Genomic DNA, 14,635 nt, shown 5'->3' with positions numbered 1-14,635 from the left:
TCTCCCTTGTTCTTAGTTCTATGAAATCAAATATCCCGGCCTCCACAATGGGCTGCTGGAGCATTTTGTGAGGTCTTTTGCAAACAGGAAGGAGATTTATATCTAGTCAACATTCACATCATTTGAATTTTCCTGTGTGGTACCAGCTAAATGCTTTCCTTGAATCACTTCTAAAGTCCACAGTTGTTACCTGAAGATTTGATAGCCATCTTCTCTGTAGACAAGGGATGAATGGGGGTCTTCTGCTAAGAGCAGAGACCCACGTCTGTGCACAAACATTCCTGCTGCCTTGGACAGAACTCAGCAGGGATTCTCCTCTGAAGTAGCCTGCTGGGTGACCAGGAAAGCTCCTAGATCCTCTCCCAAACCAAGAACAGTTCAGAGAACATTGTAAAGGCTGCTCCATGGGAATGGGTTGGGTGTGAGATGGGATGCGTATGACAGGTTCCTCTGTTGTAGATGATTCTTGGCTCTCTCCAGGCTACCGTGCTGAGAGCAAATGAGCAGTATTCCCAAAAATTTATTGCCAATAAAATGTTTATCCCCAAGCATCCCAAAGGTTAAATATTCAAATTCAATGAAGGAAGTGCAATATGGATGAGCGCACGTGGTAAGGACTTCCCTGTGCAACCAACTGTCTAACTGCCCGGTCCAAAGCTAGAGCTGCCACTCCCCAGTGGCAGTGGTACAGTGGACCATGCAGTAAATTCATTTTGCAGATGTTCTGTCTTCCATCGTCACTTTCAGAGGATTAGTAACTTCGTTTGACTGGTTAAAGTTGCATTTGGCCATGAGACTCTCATTGGCAGATATAATATGAGCACAAGCAGCAAGGTACCAACCTCACACAAAGAGGCATTGCATGATTTAACTCATTCCTCTTAACGTCATCCGAGAAAAGTCTGCCCTAGGTAGCCACTGTTACTCTCCACCTTGGAGCCCAATGGAACACACAGCAGAATCATGCCAACCTACAGACACATAGTGGAAAAGTAAGTATCTTAGCACTGCAAACCAGAGTTTTTGCTTTTATTTGTTATGTAGCAGAAACTGACTGATACAAGCAAAATACTTGACACTTGCTTCTTCTCCAGGAAATTAGAGAGAACAATGGTGCCTGCAGATACTAATGGCTGTTATGAGAGTCAAGTAAGTTAATACCTATGAAGTGCTTTGGACACCTGCTGGACCATAGTAAGGGCTTAATAAGCTGTGTTAGCTGTCGTTGAAGAAAATGTACATGTAATTCCCCAAACCATAAGGGTGGCTGAGCACACAGTCAGGGTGTGAAAATGTGTGAGACTGAAGAGGGAGAGTGACCAGGCAGGTGCCAATGGAGACTCGGGCTCAGCAGAAGTACTCATTGATGCGTCTGCCACCCCTGACTCCCAAGAGCTGCGAGTCCAGGCTGGAGCGCGCTGAGAGAAGCCTGTCCGCCTCACTGAGGCTGCTCCGGGACAACTCCTCTGAGCCATCCTCGCTGTGGCCCAGTCTTTCCAAATTAACATAGGCACCTGATGCCTCCGCGGAGCCTCCAGTGCGGCACTTGTGGCAGCGTCTTCGGAGAGCCCCGCAGCAAACCAGGAGGGTGGGAGGCAGGGCGATGATGGCTGCCACGCTGATCACCACCATGTTGATGAGCCGCTGGGTGCCCTCCGCATCTACCACCTCGTCAGTAGAGAAGATGACACACTGCTCCTTTGTAGGCACCAGGCCCCGCACACAGACACATGCCACATACTTGGTCTTTGGAGCAAGCCCCTCGATGGTGACACTAGTCTTCCCAGGCTCCACAGTCATCCTTCGCATGTCACGCTGCCCAAAGACCGCATAAAGGACACTAAAGGCCGTCGTGTTCCCAGCTTGAGGGGCCTTCCACACCAGCAACACACTGTGGTAAGTATCTCCCACCACCTTGAGAGACCTGACCATCTGGGCCCCCTGGTGTTCTGCTCGATCTCTGGAGAACTCTCCTGGGACATCCATCTGAAAGTGCTGGAGCTCCAACTCTTCCTTTACGCTGGGCACAGAGGGCTTGGTAGCCAGAGCTACGGGTTCCGGAATATGGGGGACATGCCTGGCCACCAGCTTGTTGTTGTAAGCAGCAGCTTCTGCCCCCTCTCCTGTCCTTGGCCACAGGGCCCCCGGAACCCCACTATATTCTGTAGAAGTCTGGGGTTCAGTGACAATCAAGGAGATAAGAGTTTCAGAAGCCCCTAGAAAGTTCTTGGCCTGGCAGATGTAGTCTCCAGAGTCGAAGAGAGACACAACAGGCAGATCCAGCAAAGTCCAGCTTGAGCCATCACTGGAAACTTCCTGGTGCACTAGAGAGGGAAGAGGCAGGAATGAAGGAATTAATGAATTATCTTCACAGGCTCCCTTCTAAGGCCAATGTCACACACAGTCCCTGGTCTACACACACTATAGTGAAAACCACTCATTCCAAGAAAATAGAATTCCAAGAAAAAAAAATCTCAAGTCCCTCACGGCTCACTTTACTAAGTTACTCAAGAACAAACTGCTTAAGTGCGACGAATTGCCTGCAAAGTTAAATCTCCTCAGAGTTTACCCTTCAGGTTCTAGAGCATGGCAAAGCGGTCCCATCAGGGCGCAGGCAAGTGCCTTGAGGGTAGGTAGGTTCAGGGGCGAGTATGAGGAAGAGAGGACAATCCGGAAGCGCCATAACCACCTCTGCCCACCCCAACTGACCCATCGAATTACCATCCGCACCTTTGTGTTGTTACACAGTGGAGCCTTCTGCACCGAACTGACCTAAAATCCCTACCCTAGAGCAACAGCAGTCAGCCTTGTTGAGGAGCCGGAAGAAAGCTGGGGGTGATGTGAGATTTTCCGGCTAGGTGCTAAGAAATGATTTCTGCTCGACTTGTTTTCTGCCTGTGTCTGGCTGTGACTCTGGTCCCCGATGTCGTCATAACAGAAATGACCCATCTCTGCCCACACCACTCAGCCAGAATAGACATTTGTGCACACCACTCAGCCAGGGCTAGACTGACTGGAATCCCAGCTTCTTCATGTATGAGCCGTGAAACATGGGGCGAGCTTTCGCCTCTCAGCGCTTCCATTTATTTGTGTGAAAAAAGAAAAGATAATCAGGTTGCTTTTGACAATTTTGGTTTGGTTTGGCTCGGGGGAGGGGTTGATTCTGACAGATGGTCCCATGTAGCCCATTTTACTAACCCGGAACTCTCTGTGTAGCTAAGATTGACCTTGAACTTCTGATCTTCCCACCTCCCAAATGCTAGGGCTATAGACTCAGATCACCAACCACACTGACTTTTTAAAGTTCAAAGACATTATGGACATAATTTACTTAACACAATGTTAGACCCATAAGATCTCAACAGATGGCAATTCTATCATTATTTAACCCCGATGTTTCTGGGTTAATATTTTAAAGGAAAAACCTGCTAAAATGTTAAATACATGAAGAGTATTTTCTTTCTAAAAAAAAGAAATTAACTTTGTGCTGGGCTGTGAGCACATACCTTTAATCCCAGCACTAGGAAGGCAGAGACAGGCAGATCTTTGAGTTAGAGGCCAGCCTGTTCTACAAGGACAGTCAGGGCTACACAGAGAAACCCTGACTCAAATCAAAACAAAACAAATTAACTTTGTATTGCTCCTAACATGGGCCCTGAGTTTCTGATAATTAAGTTACTAAGGAGAAGTGACAGGATGCGTTGAGAGCCATTGTCACAACCAATGTCCAGCATGCGAGCAGATTCTAGCCAACCTCATTCGGACAAATCAGAGTCCAACCTGGCTTGCTCCAGTCCCTGCTAATTTTGTCCTCTCTCCATTTGGGAAGCTGACCAACCTGTATGAACCCAGCACTCAACACAGACGGCCTTGTTGCTCACACACCTGTGCCATTGAGTGGGCGTCCATTGGCTCTCCTCCAGCTCATCTCAGGACCTGGGATCCCCGTTGCTCCACAGCGTAGCAATACTGTGCTACCCAAGGGGGACATGATGCTGGTCACTCCTGGACGGAGCTCTGGGCTCTGACACTTTCTCAGCTCCAGCTGGCTGAAGGCCACCCCAGCCAGGGTGCGTGGGCTGGCGCACCTCAGTCTAGGCTCGATGAAGACCAAGTTTAAAGTCCAGCCTTCTAGCAGATGAACTAGGCCATAGAGTCGACAGTCACATACCCAGGGGTTGTCCTGTAGCCCTGCAGAAGGGAGAGAGCAAGAGGTTCATGCTACATCTCCAGGTCCAGCTGCATGTTCCCCTGAGAAAACGAGCAGAACTTGACCTCCAGTCCCAGCTCCTTGCCTTGCTAATATGTGACTCGAGACTTGGTTCAGTGACAGCACCATTTTCTGAGACTGTTTCTTTCTTTATAAATAAACTGTTTACAGTATCAAGAATTAGAGGACACTCACAAATACTCCCTGGGTCTAAGGATATGGCTCGGTAAATAATAATCCAGCCCTTGCTGGATGAGCCTGAGGAACAGTATGGATTTCCTAATACACATAAAAGCCAAGCAGGCATGGTGGAAGCCTGCAGTTTTCACACTAGGAAGGCAGAGGCAGTGAATCCCCAGGGCAAGCTGTAGTTAAACCATCTGAACCAGTGAGCTCGGCATTAGTGGGAGACCCTGCATCAATAAATAAAATGGAGACTGACCATGAAAGGCAAGTGACATCAATTTCAGGTTTGCACATTCATATACGTGGACACCTGCTTACACACACATATGCCCCTACACATGCAAGCATGCACACACACATGCTACATGCACATAAATATGCAAAAAGGATCATAGTCTCACACACTAGGGACAAAGACTGAAAATAGTACCGCCTGCCTTAGAAGCGATCAAATTGATTATAAAAATGTTCACAGGTGTACTGGATTATCTCGCAAGTTCACTTCGCACCATTCATCCTTCAGATGCATTTGCACACACATCCTAAGAATGCATGGCTGAGAATAGTCTCCAGTACCGAAGGTGTTGATGAGATGGTGAAAACAATGTAAAGACCTTTGAAGAGGGGATGGCTGCTTTACCGCGGCAAATGAACCTGCTCATTGCAGTTGTTTAGGAAGATCTCAGAGATATATTGTTGGATGAGAAAATTGGTGCTGCTTAATACATACAATAGGATTTTCAAAAAAATTGACAGCAGGGGCTGGAGATGGCTCAGTGGTTAAGAGGATCTGGCACCCACATGTAGGCTCACACCCATCTATAACTCCAGATACAGGAGATACAATGCCCTCTTCTGGCTTACGAGGGGACCAGACACACATGTGATACACAAATACTTCAAAAATTGTAAAAATACACAGCTTTTCTTTGTGTGTGTGTATATATATGTTTGTATGCACATGTAAACATGGTGTAAAAGATAGGAATCTTGTAAGTAAACATGATAATTGGCAGCTGTCCTTGGGAGAGGCTTTAGGAAAAGGGATGAAGAGATCATTAGCCTCTTTGCTTTGTTTTTCACGGCTTTTCCAGTTACCCATCAGCCCCAGGAGCAGGCAGGTGCCCTGGGCAGCAAAGGCTTGCTTATTTACTTGGTAAACTTTTGGTTTATCAGGAGCAAAGAAGGATAGAAGAGGCAGAGGCTCTAGCTGACATATTGCACCGGCTCGTTCCATCCTGAGCTGGGAAACTAAGTTTAACGGGGCCACGCACTGGTTGTGTGACTAGAAACCTCCCAATTCTCAGTTTTCTGATTTCTGGAATCTGAGCTGACTCGGTTTGTCTGGAACTACTAAACCTGAAATTAATGTCGACATCATTCCATCGTCCCTCAAGTATAGACGATGAGCATGCTAAAATTCATGATATCATCAGACTCAGAGAGGCTTGAGGAGTTGCCTAAAAATCCCAACATGCACCGGGATGGTTCTTGGTGATGGTTGCCTTCTTGATTACCTAGGACTAGTCGGGCACGGTGGCCGGAAAGGAAGGGTCCGGTCTTCAGGTGAGCCCAGGTGTCCAGCAGCTCCAGAGGAAGCCTCATCAGGTGGTTGTTGGAGAGGTCCAGGAAAGTAAGGTTCTCCAGGAAGTGCGCAGCCTCAGGTGGCAATGTCAACAGGCGATTGGCCTGCAGGTCCAGCAGCTGCAGTTGTGGAGCATCCCTGAGCGCCGCCCAGGGAAAAGCAGCCAGGCGGTTCCCAGGCAGACGCAGCTCCCTTAGGCGGTGCAGCCCCCTGAGCATGAAGGCGCTGAGCTCGCTGAGAGCGTTGTAAGGCAGCCATAGCTGCTCCAGGCGGCTGAGAGACCTGAAGGCCTCTCCAGGCACCCTGTGGATGGAGGTTCGTTCCAGGCGCAGCCTGCAGGTGTCCGGAGGAATTGAAGCTGGGGGCAGGGTCAAGTCAGGGTCGCTGCACACCACTGTCCTGGTCACAGAAATGGGGGTGGGGGAGTTGAACAAGCATTCTTCACTTATGAGGCCCCAGATCTGCTGGTTAACAAAGATACCAACCGCAGTGTCTAGTATGCTCGGGAGAGAGCACCCCAGATCATGGAATCAAAGTCACAGTGCCTGCCCATTGCTGTTGATAATCTACCCAAAGAATAGAGATCTGGATGCATACATAGAAAGACCCTAATACATAATACATAGACATGCAGTGCCTATCTATATGGGTAGGATGTTAACAAAGAAGATGGCTTCGATACACGTAAAGGAAGGGACTTCATAGAGAAATTGTCCCTTAATGCGGTTCCGGGGAGGGGTATGGTCAAGGGAGGGCTTACAGGGTCAAAAGAGCCTAACATGAGTCACCCTAAAAAACTGGGCACTAAGAGAAAGAGAAACATCTATTTAGTTGCCTATGTTACCCCGACCAAGCCACCTCCCAGGACACATAGCTGCAACTGTAATTCCCAGAGGCTCACGTACTGTGTTCAGGATCCCAGCGTGAAGCAGGAAGGGAGCTAGGGTGCTGCTCTACAAGGTTAGAACTGGGTCTGAGGAAGGCATCTGACATACAGAAGGGGCTTTATCTCAGTGTGCCATCCATTCCTGTGACCACTAGAGACTGGGGCTTCTCTGCAACCTTCCATGGCCTCACTGCCCTCTCAGGACAATGTGCAGATAGCTGAATGTCCATGAATGGCAGAATTCCCAGAGTCTAAAAATTAGATCCGTGGATCTTGTGAGTTTGAGGCCAGCCTGGTCTACAAGAGCTAGTTCCAATACAGGCTCCAAAGCTACAGAGAAACCCTGTCTCTAAAAACGAAAAGCAACCGAAAAAAATAGATCCATGGATTCTGGTACTGGCTCCATCACCAATGGTATGTGACTTTGAGGCATTTGCTCTCTGTGGATGGTGTCACTTTTGTGACCAGGTGACAAAAGCACCCTCACCACACTGTCCTTAGTCATCAGCCATTTTCAAGGCTGATTGAGCATCATTACGGATCAGCCTGTCTTACTTAGTAAAAGCAAATTTACTTCCCATATGAATTAAGTCATCAAACACATCAAAAACAGAATGCTTTCTTTCCTCCGGAACAGACAAGTTCTCTTTTCTGGAGGTTTCCCTCCACTCTCAGCCACCATCAACCCCAATCAAGCCAACATCGAGAGGAGGGTAGTTCCAACAACATCAATTCCATGCTCAGAAATGATGAGTGGTTCTCCAGTATTCACGTGAGGCAAAGAAGACAGGATGATGAACGCCACAAGGTTGAGAAGTTGGTAGGAAAAGCCCCGCGTGAGGGACTGAAGTCCCTGAACCCATTAGAAACTAATTTCCTCCTGAATAAGCCAAGGACATTGAGGAAAGAGCACTTAAAGTTCTCTGATGACAGCAAGAAAATGAGCTCCACGAGAAAGGCAAGAGTCCACCAACCACAGTGGCTTTGCCTTTCAAGGCCCATGAAGAGGAGAAGAAAGCACGAGGGAAAAATCAAGGAGTGGGCTGAGGAAGGAGGGAGATTCCTGCTATGAAAGGGGCATATCTGGCCTTGTAGATAATCAAGTGTGAGGAAACACATGGGGAGGCATGTGTCCCACCATGCAGTAGGAGGCAAAGTCACCTGAATGTGATTGGGTGTCTTGTGGAGGTCATGCGTGAGAATGGGAGATGCCTAGAAAGAAGTCTGGGAGATACAAAGAGGAAGGAAAACAGGAAGGAAGCAGATGAAGAGAAAGAATGAGAGCAGGAAGAAACCTCTAGACTTCTAAAAGAGGGCTTTGCCCCACCAAAAACACGAAGAAAGGCTCAGGAAAAACTTCCAGACCCTGGCCCCTGCATGTCCCTCACCTCGTAGGCAGAGTAAACCCCCTGAGTACTGAATATGAACTGTCACACACTGCTTTCCCAAGACATTGGGTCTCAAGGGTCCCTGATCCAGCATGTTGATGTGTATCAGATAGCCTCAGGTGGGAGCAGGTGACTCGTGAGTAAGTGGACAGCTGCCGGACATCCAGCCCCTCCCTACTCTGCCTAGCCGGTGGATCTGTGAAGGCTTGATGGCCCATCCCACACCTGGAGGTGTCCTACCTGGCCTTGCTGCCGTCACTCAAGATGTGCAGGCTGCAGCTGCATTGAGAGGGACAGAAGCTCCAGGCCTGGTGAAGTCCCCCAAGTGCTAGGAGCCAGACCATGCCCAGGGCCACCCACATGACTTCTGGCTCCTCTTGGGCCCAGGCAGGGAACCTGTCCCCAGGAATGCTCCGTCCTGCTTGTCCAGTAAGTCCAGCAGCTACCAACTTGCTCATCCCTCTCCAACCCCCACCCAAGGCCATGGGATAAACACAGGCTGGGGATTAGGGAGGGAGCCCCAGTCCTGGCACTCAGCAGCTTATTGCTCTCTGAATCACCCAGTCTTGAGGGGAGGGGAGAGAATCCCTCTAGAGCCACAGCCCCAGGCAGAAGAAGCTGGGGCACAGCAAGATAAAGCAGATGGGCAGCTGCCCAGAAGCATGTGACTAGCTGACTAGCGGATTGGGCTGTCTGTTTGCAAAGAACTTCATTTCAACCAGGCCATGAGTAACAGATCTGTCTCCTTGGGGTGCAAGGCTCAAGGAAAACAAACAAACAGAACTGTGGTCTCTAATAAAGTTCTTTGAAAATTGTCTCCTATGACAGTCTCTAGAAAAAAAGTAGGAGTGACAGGAAGCAAGGCCTTCTGAAGTGAATGCAAGCATTAGTAAGAGTCCACGCTTCAGGGCACAACCTCTGTACTGTACTCAGATCTCAGATCACCAGTTACAGAGGAAAGTAAAGCTTTTCCACCTGAGAGCTGCTGAAAATTAGCCCAGGCTTGCCCATCTGTGACTGTCTGGGGGACAGAGCCTTCCCACAAACTGTAAATTTCCGGAACTTACACGCACTTGCTCACTGAGAAGCTGGGAAGACTCTGTATTGCTGGAAGATATTAGTGATGTCTACCTTGCTCAAGAACGAGGGTAAACACTGCCATTCCTGAGCATCCCATAGAGCTCAGTCTCAGACATCAGTGGGCTACCTTTTGAGGCATTTCCACCCATGCTTACAGTAAGGGGGGGTCACTGCAAGGGGAACGGGGTCTGCCCTCCTCAAGGGCACCTACCAGGAAGGGTCCTAGAGCTGGATCTCACAGAGGTTTTTATTTGTTTTCTCTTCTCCAAGCCCATCCTACAAAACCTTCCCAAGATGCCAGGGAGAAGGGAATTTGAGATCTCCTGAAAAGTCACCCATTCACTGGCTTTGCTTTCTGTCTCAGAATACTTGGTCCTCTGGCTTTTCTGGTAGATTCCAAGTCTGGCTTGCTTAATGGCCTAGTCAAACCTAGGCTGGTGAGGTTGGACCCAGGAAGACACCTGGGGACTTGCTAGATAGTTTAATGTCAACTTGGCAAAAGCTGAAGTCATCTGTGAGGAAAGACCTTCAATTAAGAAGGTCTTTATAAACTCTGACTGTATTCAAGCCTGTAGGACATTTTCTTAATAGTGATTACAGGGGAGGACTCAGTCACTTGAGGGTGGGGCCATCCTTGGGCTGGTGGTCCTGGTTTCTATAACAAAGCAGGCTGAGCAAGTCATGTGAAACAAACCAGTAAGCAGCACCTTCCATGGCCTCTGTCTGCACCAGCTCCTCCCTCCAGGCTCCTGTCTTGTTTGAGTTTCTATCCTAACTTCCTTCAGTGATGAACAGTACTGTGGAAGTGTAAGCCAACAAACTCTTTCCTGCCCAAGTTGCTTTGGTCATGGTGTTTTGTTGTAGCAACAGTAACCCTAACTAAGACAGAACCCAGTGCATACACACAGTGACTTCTAGAAGCCTGTCTAGACAGGACCATCTCCCAAAAAAGATGCTTTTCATACTTTCTCTTTCTATCCAGCCAATAGCATTTTCTTAGTGTTAATACAGTACCTCTCATCCTCCTTCCAAAATCAAAGATGTCCCTGCCTGCTGCCATACCCAGGCTGCCTTTTCTTCTTCTTTGGAATGCCTTCACTCAGACTTCATTTTGTTGACTCTGTACTTTATTCCTAACTTTGTCCCTTCTCTTCTTTCTTGATGTCTTTGGGGATCTTGTGGGCATGAGAAGACAGCCATAGGTGTTAACCAGCAAGGTAGAAATCAGAAAAGAGTAGGTAAGGCCCTGGAGGATGTAGCGGCAACTTTGGGCTCAAAGAAGCATTAAGTTCAGACTTAGGTAGGTATTCACAGGAGGGAAGGTTTGTGACCTGGGCAGAATGAGTTGCTCTTCTAGAGGGGATCAGAGGGTACCAATGCGAAGTGGTAGTGCCTGGAAGGTAAGGATCGCTGCAGCTCCACTTCCAACTCACTGCATGGCCCTGGGTTGATTTCTAACTCATTTATCTCCAGTCTCCTCATCCGAAAAGGAGGGGCCCTGGCATCTCAACATGGGGTTAGTTTGAGGAGTCTTCTGATGACGACCTTTAGCGTGGTCCCTAACTTCAGGAGACATGAGCTATTTTCTTAATAGCCCTCTGGGACTTGGTTTTTCCATCTGAAAGTTAGTTGTTGCACAGATCACTGTTTTCTGATGTGGATTTCAGTATGTGTCAAGACCTTGTGTGGAGAAGTCAAGGTGTTAAATGAGTTCTGAGACACTTTGAAAAAGAGTGCAAGCCATCCTTCATGCTGGGTGATACTTTACGCATGCATAGCTTGAAGGTTGTATGGGAAATAGGAAGTGAAGACCCAAAGCCTAAATTCACAATGTATTTAAACCGGCACTTAACTACGAAAAGGCAAGGAGCACAAATGCCTAAGCTGAATAGATAATGACCCAATGGTTGCAATGCAGAGCTATAGCCAGTAGGGGCTGATGTGGGGGTGATTTCTTATTAATAAAGAAACTGCCTAGACCCATTTGATAGGCCAACCCTTAGGTAGGCGGAGTAAACAGAATGGAATGCTGGGAGAAAGAAGCTGAGTCAGGGAGTCGCCATGATTCTCCCACTCCAGACAGACGCAGGTTAAGATCATTCCTGGTAAGCCAGCTCGTGGGCTACACAGATTAATAGAAATGGGTTAGATCAATATGTAAAAGCTAGCCAATAAGAAACTGAAACTAATGGGTCAGGCAGTGTTTAAAAGAATACAGTTTCCATGTAATTATTTCGGGTAAAGCTAGCTGGGTGGCGGGACACAGCCTGCCGCTCCGTATTTCAACAGAGTGGCACCCAACGTGCTAATGAACTCCACGTAAAACCTGAGAGGGCTTAAAAAGGAGAGAGAGAGAATTTAAGACAGCTTTTTGCTGTTTGTGGGTTGCGTGCTGCAAAGAAATTGTCCTGACTCAGCAGCAGGAAAAAACTGGCTGTTTTAAAATGCCGGCTTTCTGGGCTGTGCCGCCATTGCGATCTCTGTCTGGCTCCTGTGGGAGACAGAGCTTTTGAATGGAGCATTTGGAGTAAAGCTCTACGGCTTGCTTGATGGCAATGTGGACTTACTGTGTGCCTGGAACTGTGTGTGGCTCAGGGGCACCAAATGGCTCTGAGGCAGGAGCGGCTTGGCTCAGCTCTGCCATGCTGAACTGAGCTGGTCTCAGGCAGGAACTACCGTAATTACCATAAAAACAGCGCATTTAAGGTTTCAACTGGGCAGGACACAGGCGGTACTGTATTACTTGTACATGGTGCAACTTAAGTTTTTAAGAACTGCTTAACATTTTAAAAAATGCTCCTGGATAGTAAAAAAATGTTAGAGATTCACAATAAAACAGATTCAGACATAAAAGACCACACTGTTGGATGAATGCACATAGACTTGAGAGAGAGAAGAAAAAGAATATAGAAAATAAAGTTAATGGGGGCTGGAGAGATGGCTCAGAGGTTAAGAGCACTGACTGCTCTTCCAAAGGTCCTGAGTTCAATTCCCAGCAACCACATGGTGGCTCACAACCATCTGTAATGAGGTCTGGTGCCCTCTTCTGGCCTGCAGAGATACACACAGACAGAATATTGTATACATAATAAATAAATATTTTAAAAAAAAAAAAAGAAAAGAAAATAAAGTTAATGGTTTAAAAAAAAAGGTAAAGTCTTTAAAGAGACAGAGTACAGATAGTTAAGAGATTAAAATAAATAAAGAAAAATAAGCCACGTAAAAATGGAAAATTCACAGAGAGTCTGGATTATGTACATTGTGTTTTCTTTAAAATTCTTGACTGTGAAGGAGCTAAGTACAGAGAGACATTTCATTCTATGGGCTGCCAAATGGAACCAAAATGGATATCATGAGGGTATGACTTCAGAATTTGGGTCTAAGGATATGATGCTTTGGAAAGGGTCTTCTTTTGTTTTCACAGAGTACCAGACCCTGTGGATTGCATCTATCCCGATATGGTATGATAGACCATGACCTCCCGAAAAGTTCCTGTGAACACCCTCAAAAAATTACTTCACTCAACTGGCAACTGAGATAAACCTGGCACACAGGATACACCCTAAATGATCTGATTAACAGCGCCCCCATTCAGCAGGAAGCAGTTTGGAGAGAAAAAACTGCGCCCATGTTCCCAAAATATTGTTTGTAAATGTTCTTTTACATTTAAAGGGGGAAATGGTATAGGTATGAGTAATTTGCATTGGTGTGGATTTTACAGTCAATTTTGTTATATGTATATGTATTTCTGATCTTGATTAAGGTATTGTGATTGTGTAGTTCATTTAAAAATGTAATGTATAATTAAGAAATATAGGTTAATGGTTAATCACCAATAATAGTCAAGCTTGTAGTCATGTTAGTTAGATTTTCTAGATATATAGAGATACATTTCAATTAGATAGACATTCTTCATATCTTTCAAAGACTGCAGAATATGGCATTTAATGTTTTAATAACTTAGGACTTTTCATGACAATGAGACATATCTGCTCCTGGTGGCACCAATCTACTTCGAGAGGAAGATGGGCATCGAAGAGGATCCTTATGGAGTTGGTTAGCCATTTGGGCAAGAAACTGCTCTTTCCTGGACTGTTGCATAAAATGGACACAGAGAACCCACAGAGAGAGGACTGCTGAACTTGCCTAAAGGTGAGACGGTCTTTTGGGGTTCATGACTCATGAAAGAGTCTGCGAGACATTCTGCAGGACACAGCAGATAGTGACTGAACTGTCTTTGAAATTTCCTGCTTCATGGAAATGTCTGCTGGATACTATGGGCCTGAAAGCTGAAGATGGATGCCCCAACCATACAAAAGAACTTTGGGTGACTGTCCAGGCAGCAAGATGTCTCTGTCATTTCTAGAGTTTTCTTATTTCTTGTTTACTTAGGTAGTATTATATCCTTCTGGAGTCTTTGATGGAGTTGAAGAATGAATAGATAGTTATAGTTTTCCTTAGTTATGATAAAAGATAAAATAGATATAAATATTGTAACTGTAATTCTTGCTTGATAACTGTTTTGCTATATGTAATTTTACTGTGTTAAAGTTAAAGCCTTTCTTTTTTGTTTAAACAGAAAAAGGGGAAATTATGTGGGGGTGATTTCTTATTAATAAAGAAACTGCCTAGACCCATTTGATAGGCCAACCCTTAGGTAGGCGGAGTAAACAGAACGGAATGCTGGGAGAAAGAAGCTGAGTCAGGGAGTCGCCATGATTCTCCCACTCCAGACAGACGCAGGTTAAGATCATTCCTGGTAAGCCAGCTCGTGGGCTACACAGATTAATAGAAATGGGTTAGATCAATATGTAAAAGCTAGCCAATAAGAAACTGAAACTAATGGGTCAGGCAGTGTTTAAAAGAATACAGTTTCCATGTAATTATTTCGGGTAAAGCTAGCTGGGTGGCGGGACACAGCCCGCCGCTCCGTATTTCAACAAGGGGCAGTTTTGAAACTAAAAGCTGAGGGTCTGATCCCTGTCAACACTTGTTGTTATGGCAGCACATGACTTCAAAAGCATCACCCTTCCCTGGATGCTTGCCTATATATGCCAATGATCCTATTAACGGACGGACACACACACACATGCACATGAACGCCCAGACACTTAGCTTGTCAGGAACTGTGCACAAAGAAAGACCGGGTCACTATCCAATTCTCAGGGACAGCTGCCGCTCAAATCCTTTCTTCCGCTTCCCTCTCTTGGTTATGTAACCTGTTCCCAATTCGGCTTTTGGTCACACACCATTTAGATGCTAGACCTTAATCCTGCCCAGGGGGCTGAAATGAACAAGGC

General features: G+C 46.6%; 1 protein-coding gene across 1 annotated transcript; it reads right to left on the bottom strand.

Moving 5' to 3' along the window:
* Nucleotides 1-618: 618 nt before the first annotated feature.
* Lrit1 (leucine rich repeat, Ig-like and transmembrane domains 1) lies at nt 619-8,617 on the bottom strand. Its single transcript, XM_041663113.1, has 4 exons — nt 8,496-8,617; nt 5,914-6,380; nt 3,886-4,191; nt 619-2,324 (listed from the first exon to the last, which is right to left on the bottom strand). The coding sequence occupies exons 1-4, from the start codon at nt 8,615-8,617 to the stop codon at nt 1,348-1,350; spliced, it is 1,872 nt and encodes a 623-aa protein (XP_041519047.1). The 3' UTR covers nt 619-1,347.
* Nucleotides 8,618-14,635: the final 6,018 nt, after the last annotated feature.

Source organism: Microtus oregoni, unplaced genomic scaffold (assembly GCF_018167655.1).
Source record: "Microtus oregoni isolate MIOR12 unplaced genomic scaffold, Mior012 000013F_ref0000133, whole genome shotgun sequence".
In the NCBI taxonomy this organism is placed as follows: domain Eukaryota; kingdom Metazoa; phylum Chordata; class Mammalia; order Rodentia; family Cricetidae; genus Microtus; species Microtus oregoni.
This window is presented reverse-complemented; position numbering and strand designations above follow the sequence as displayed.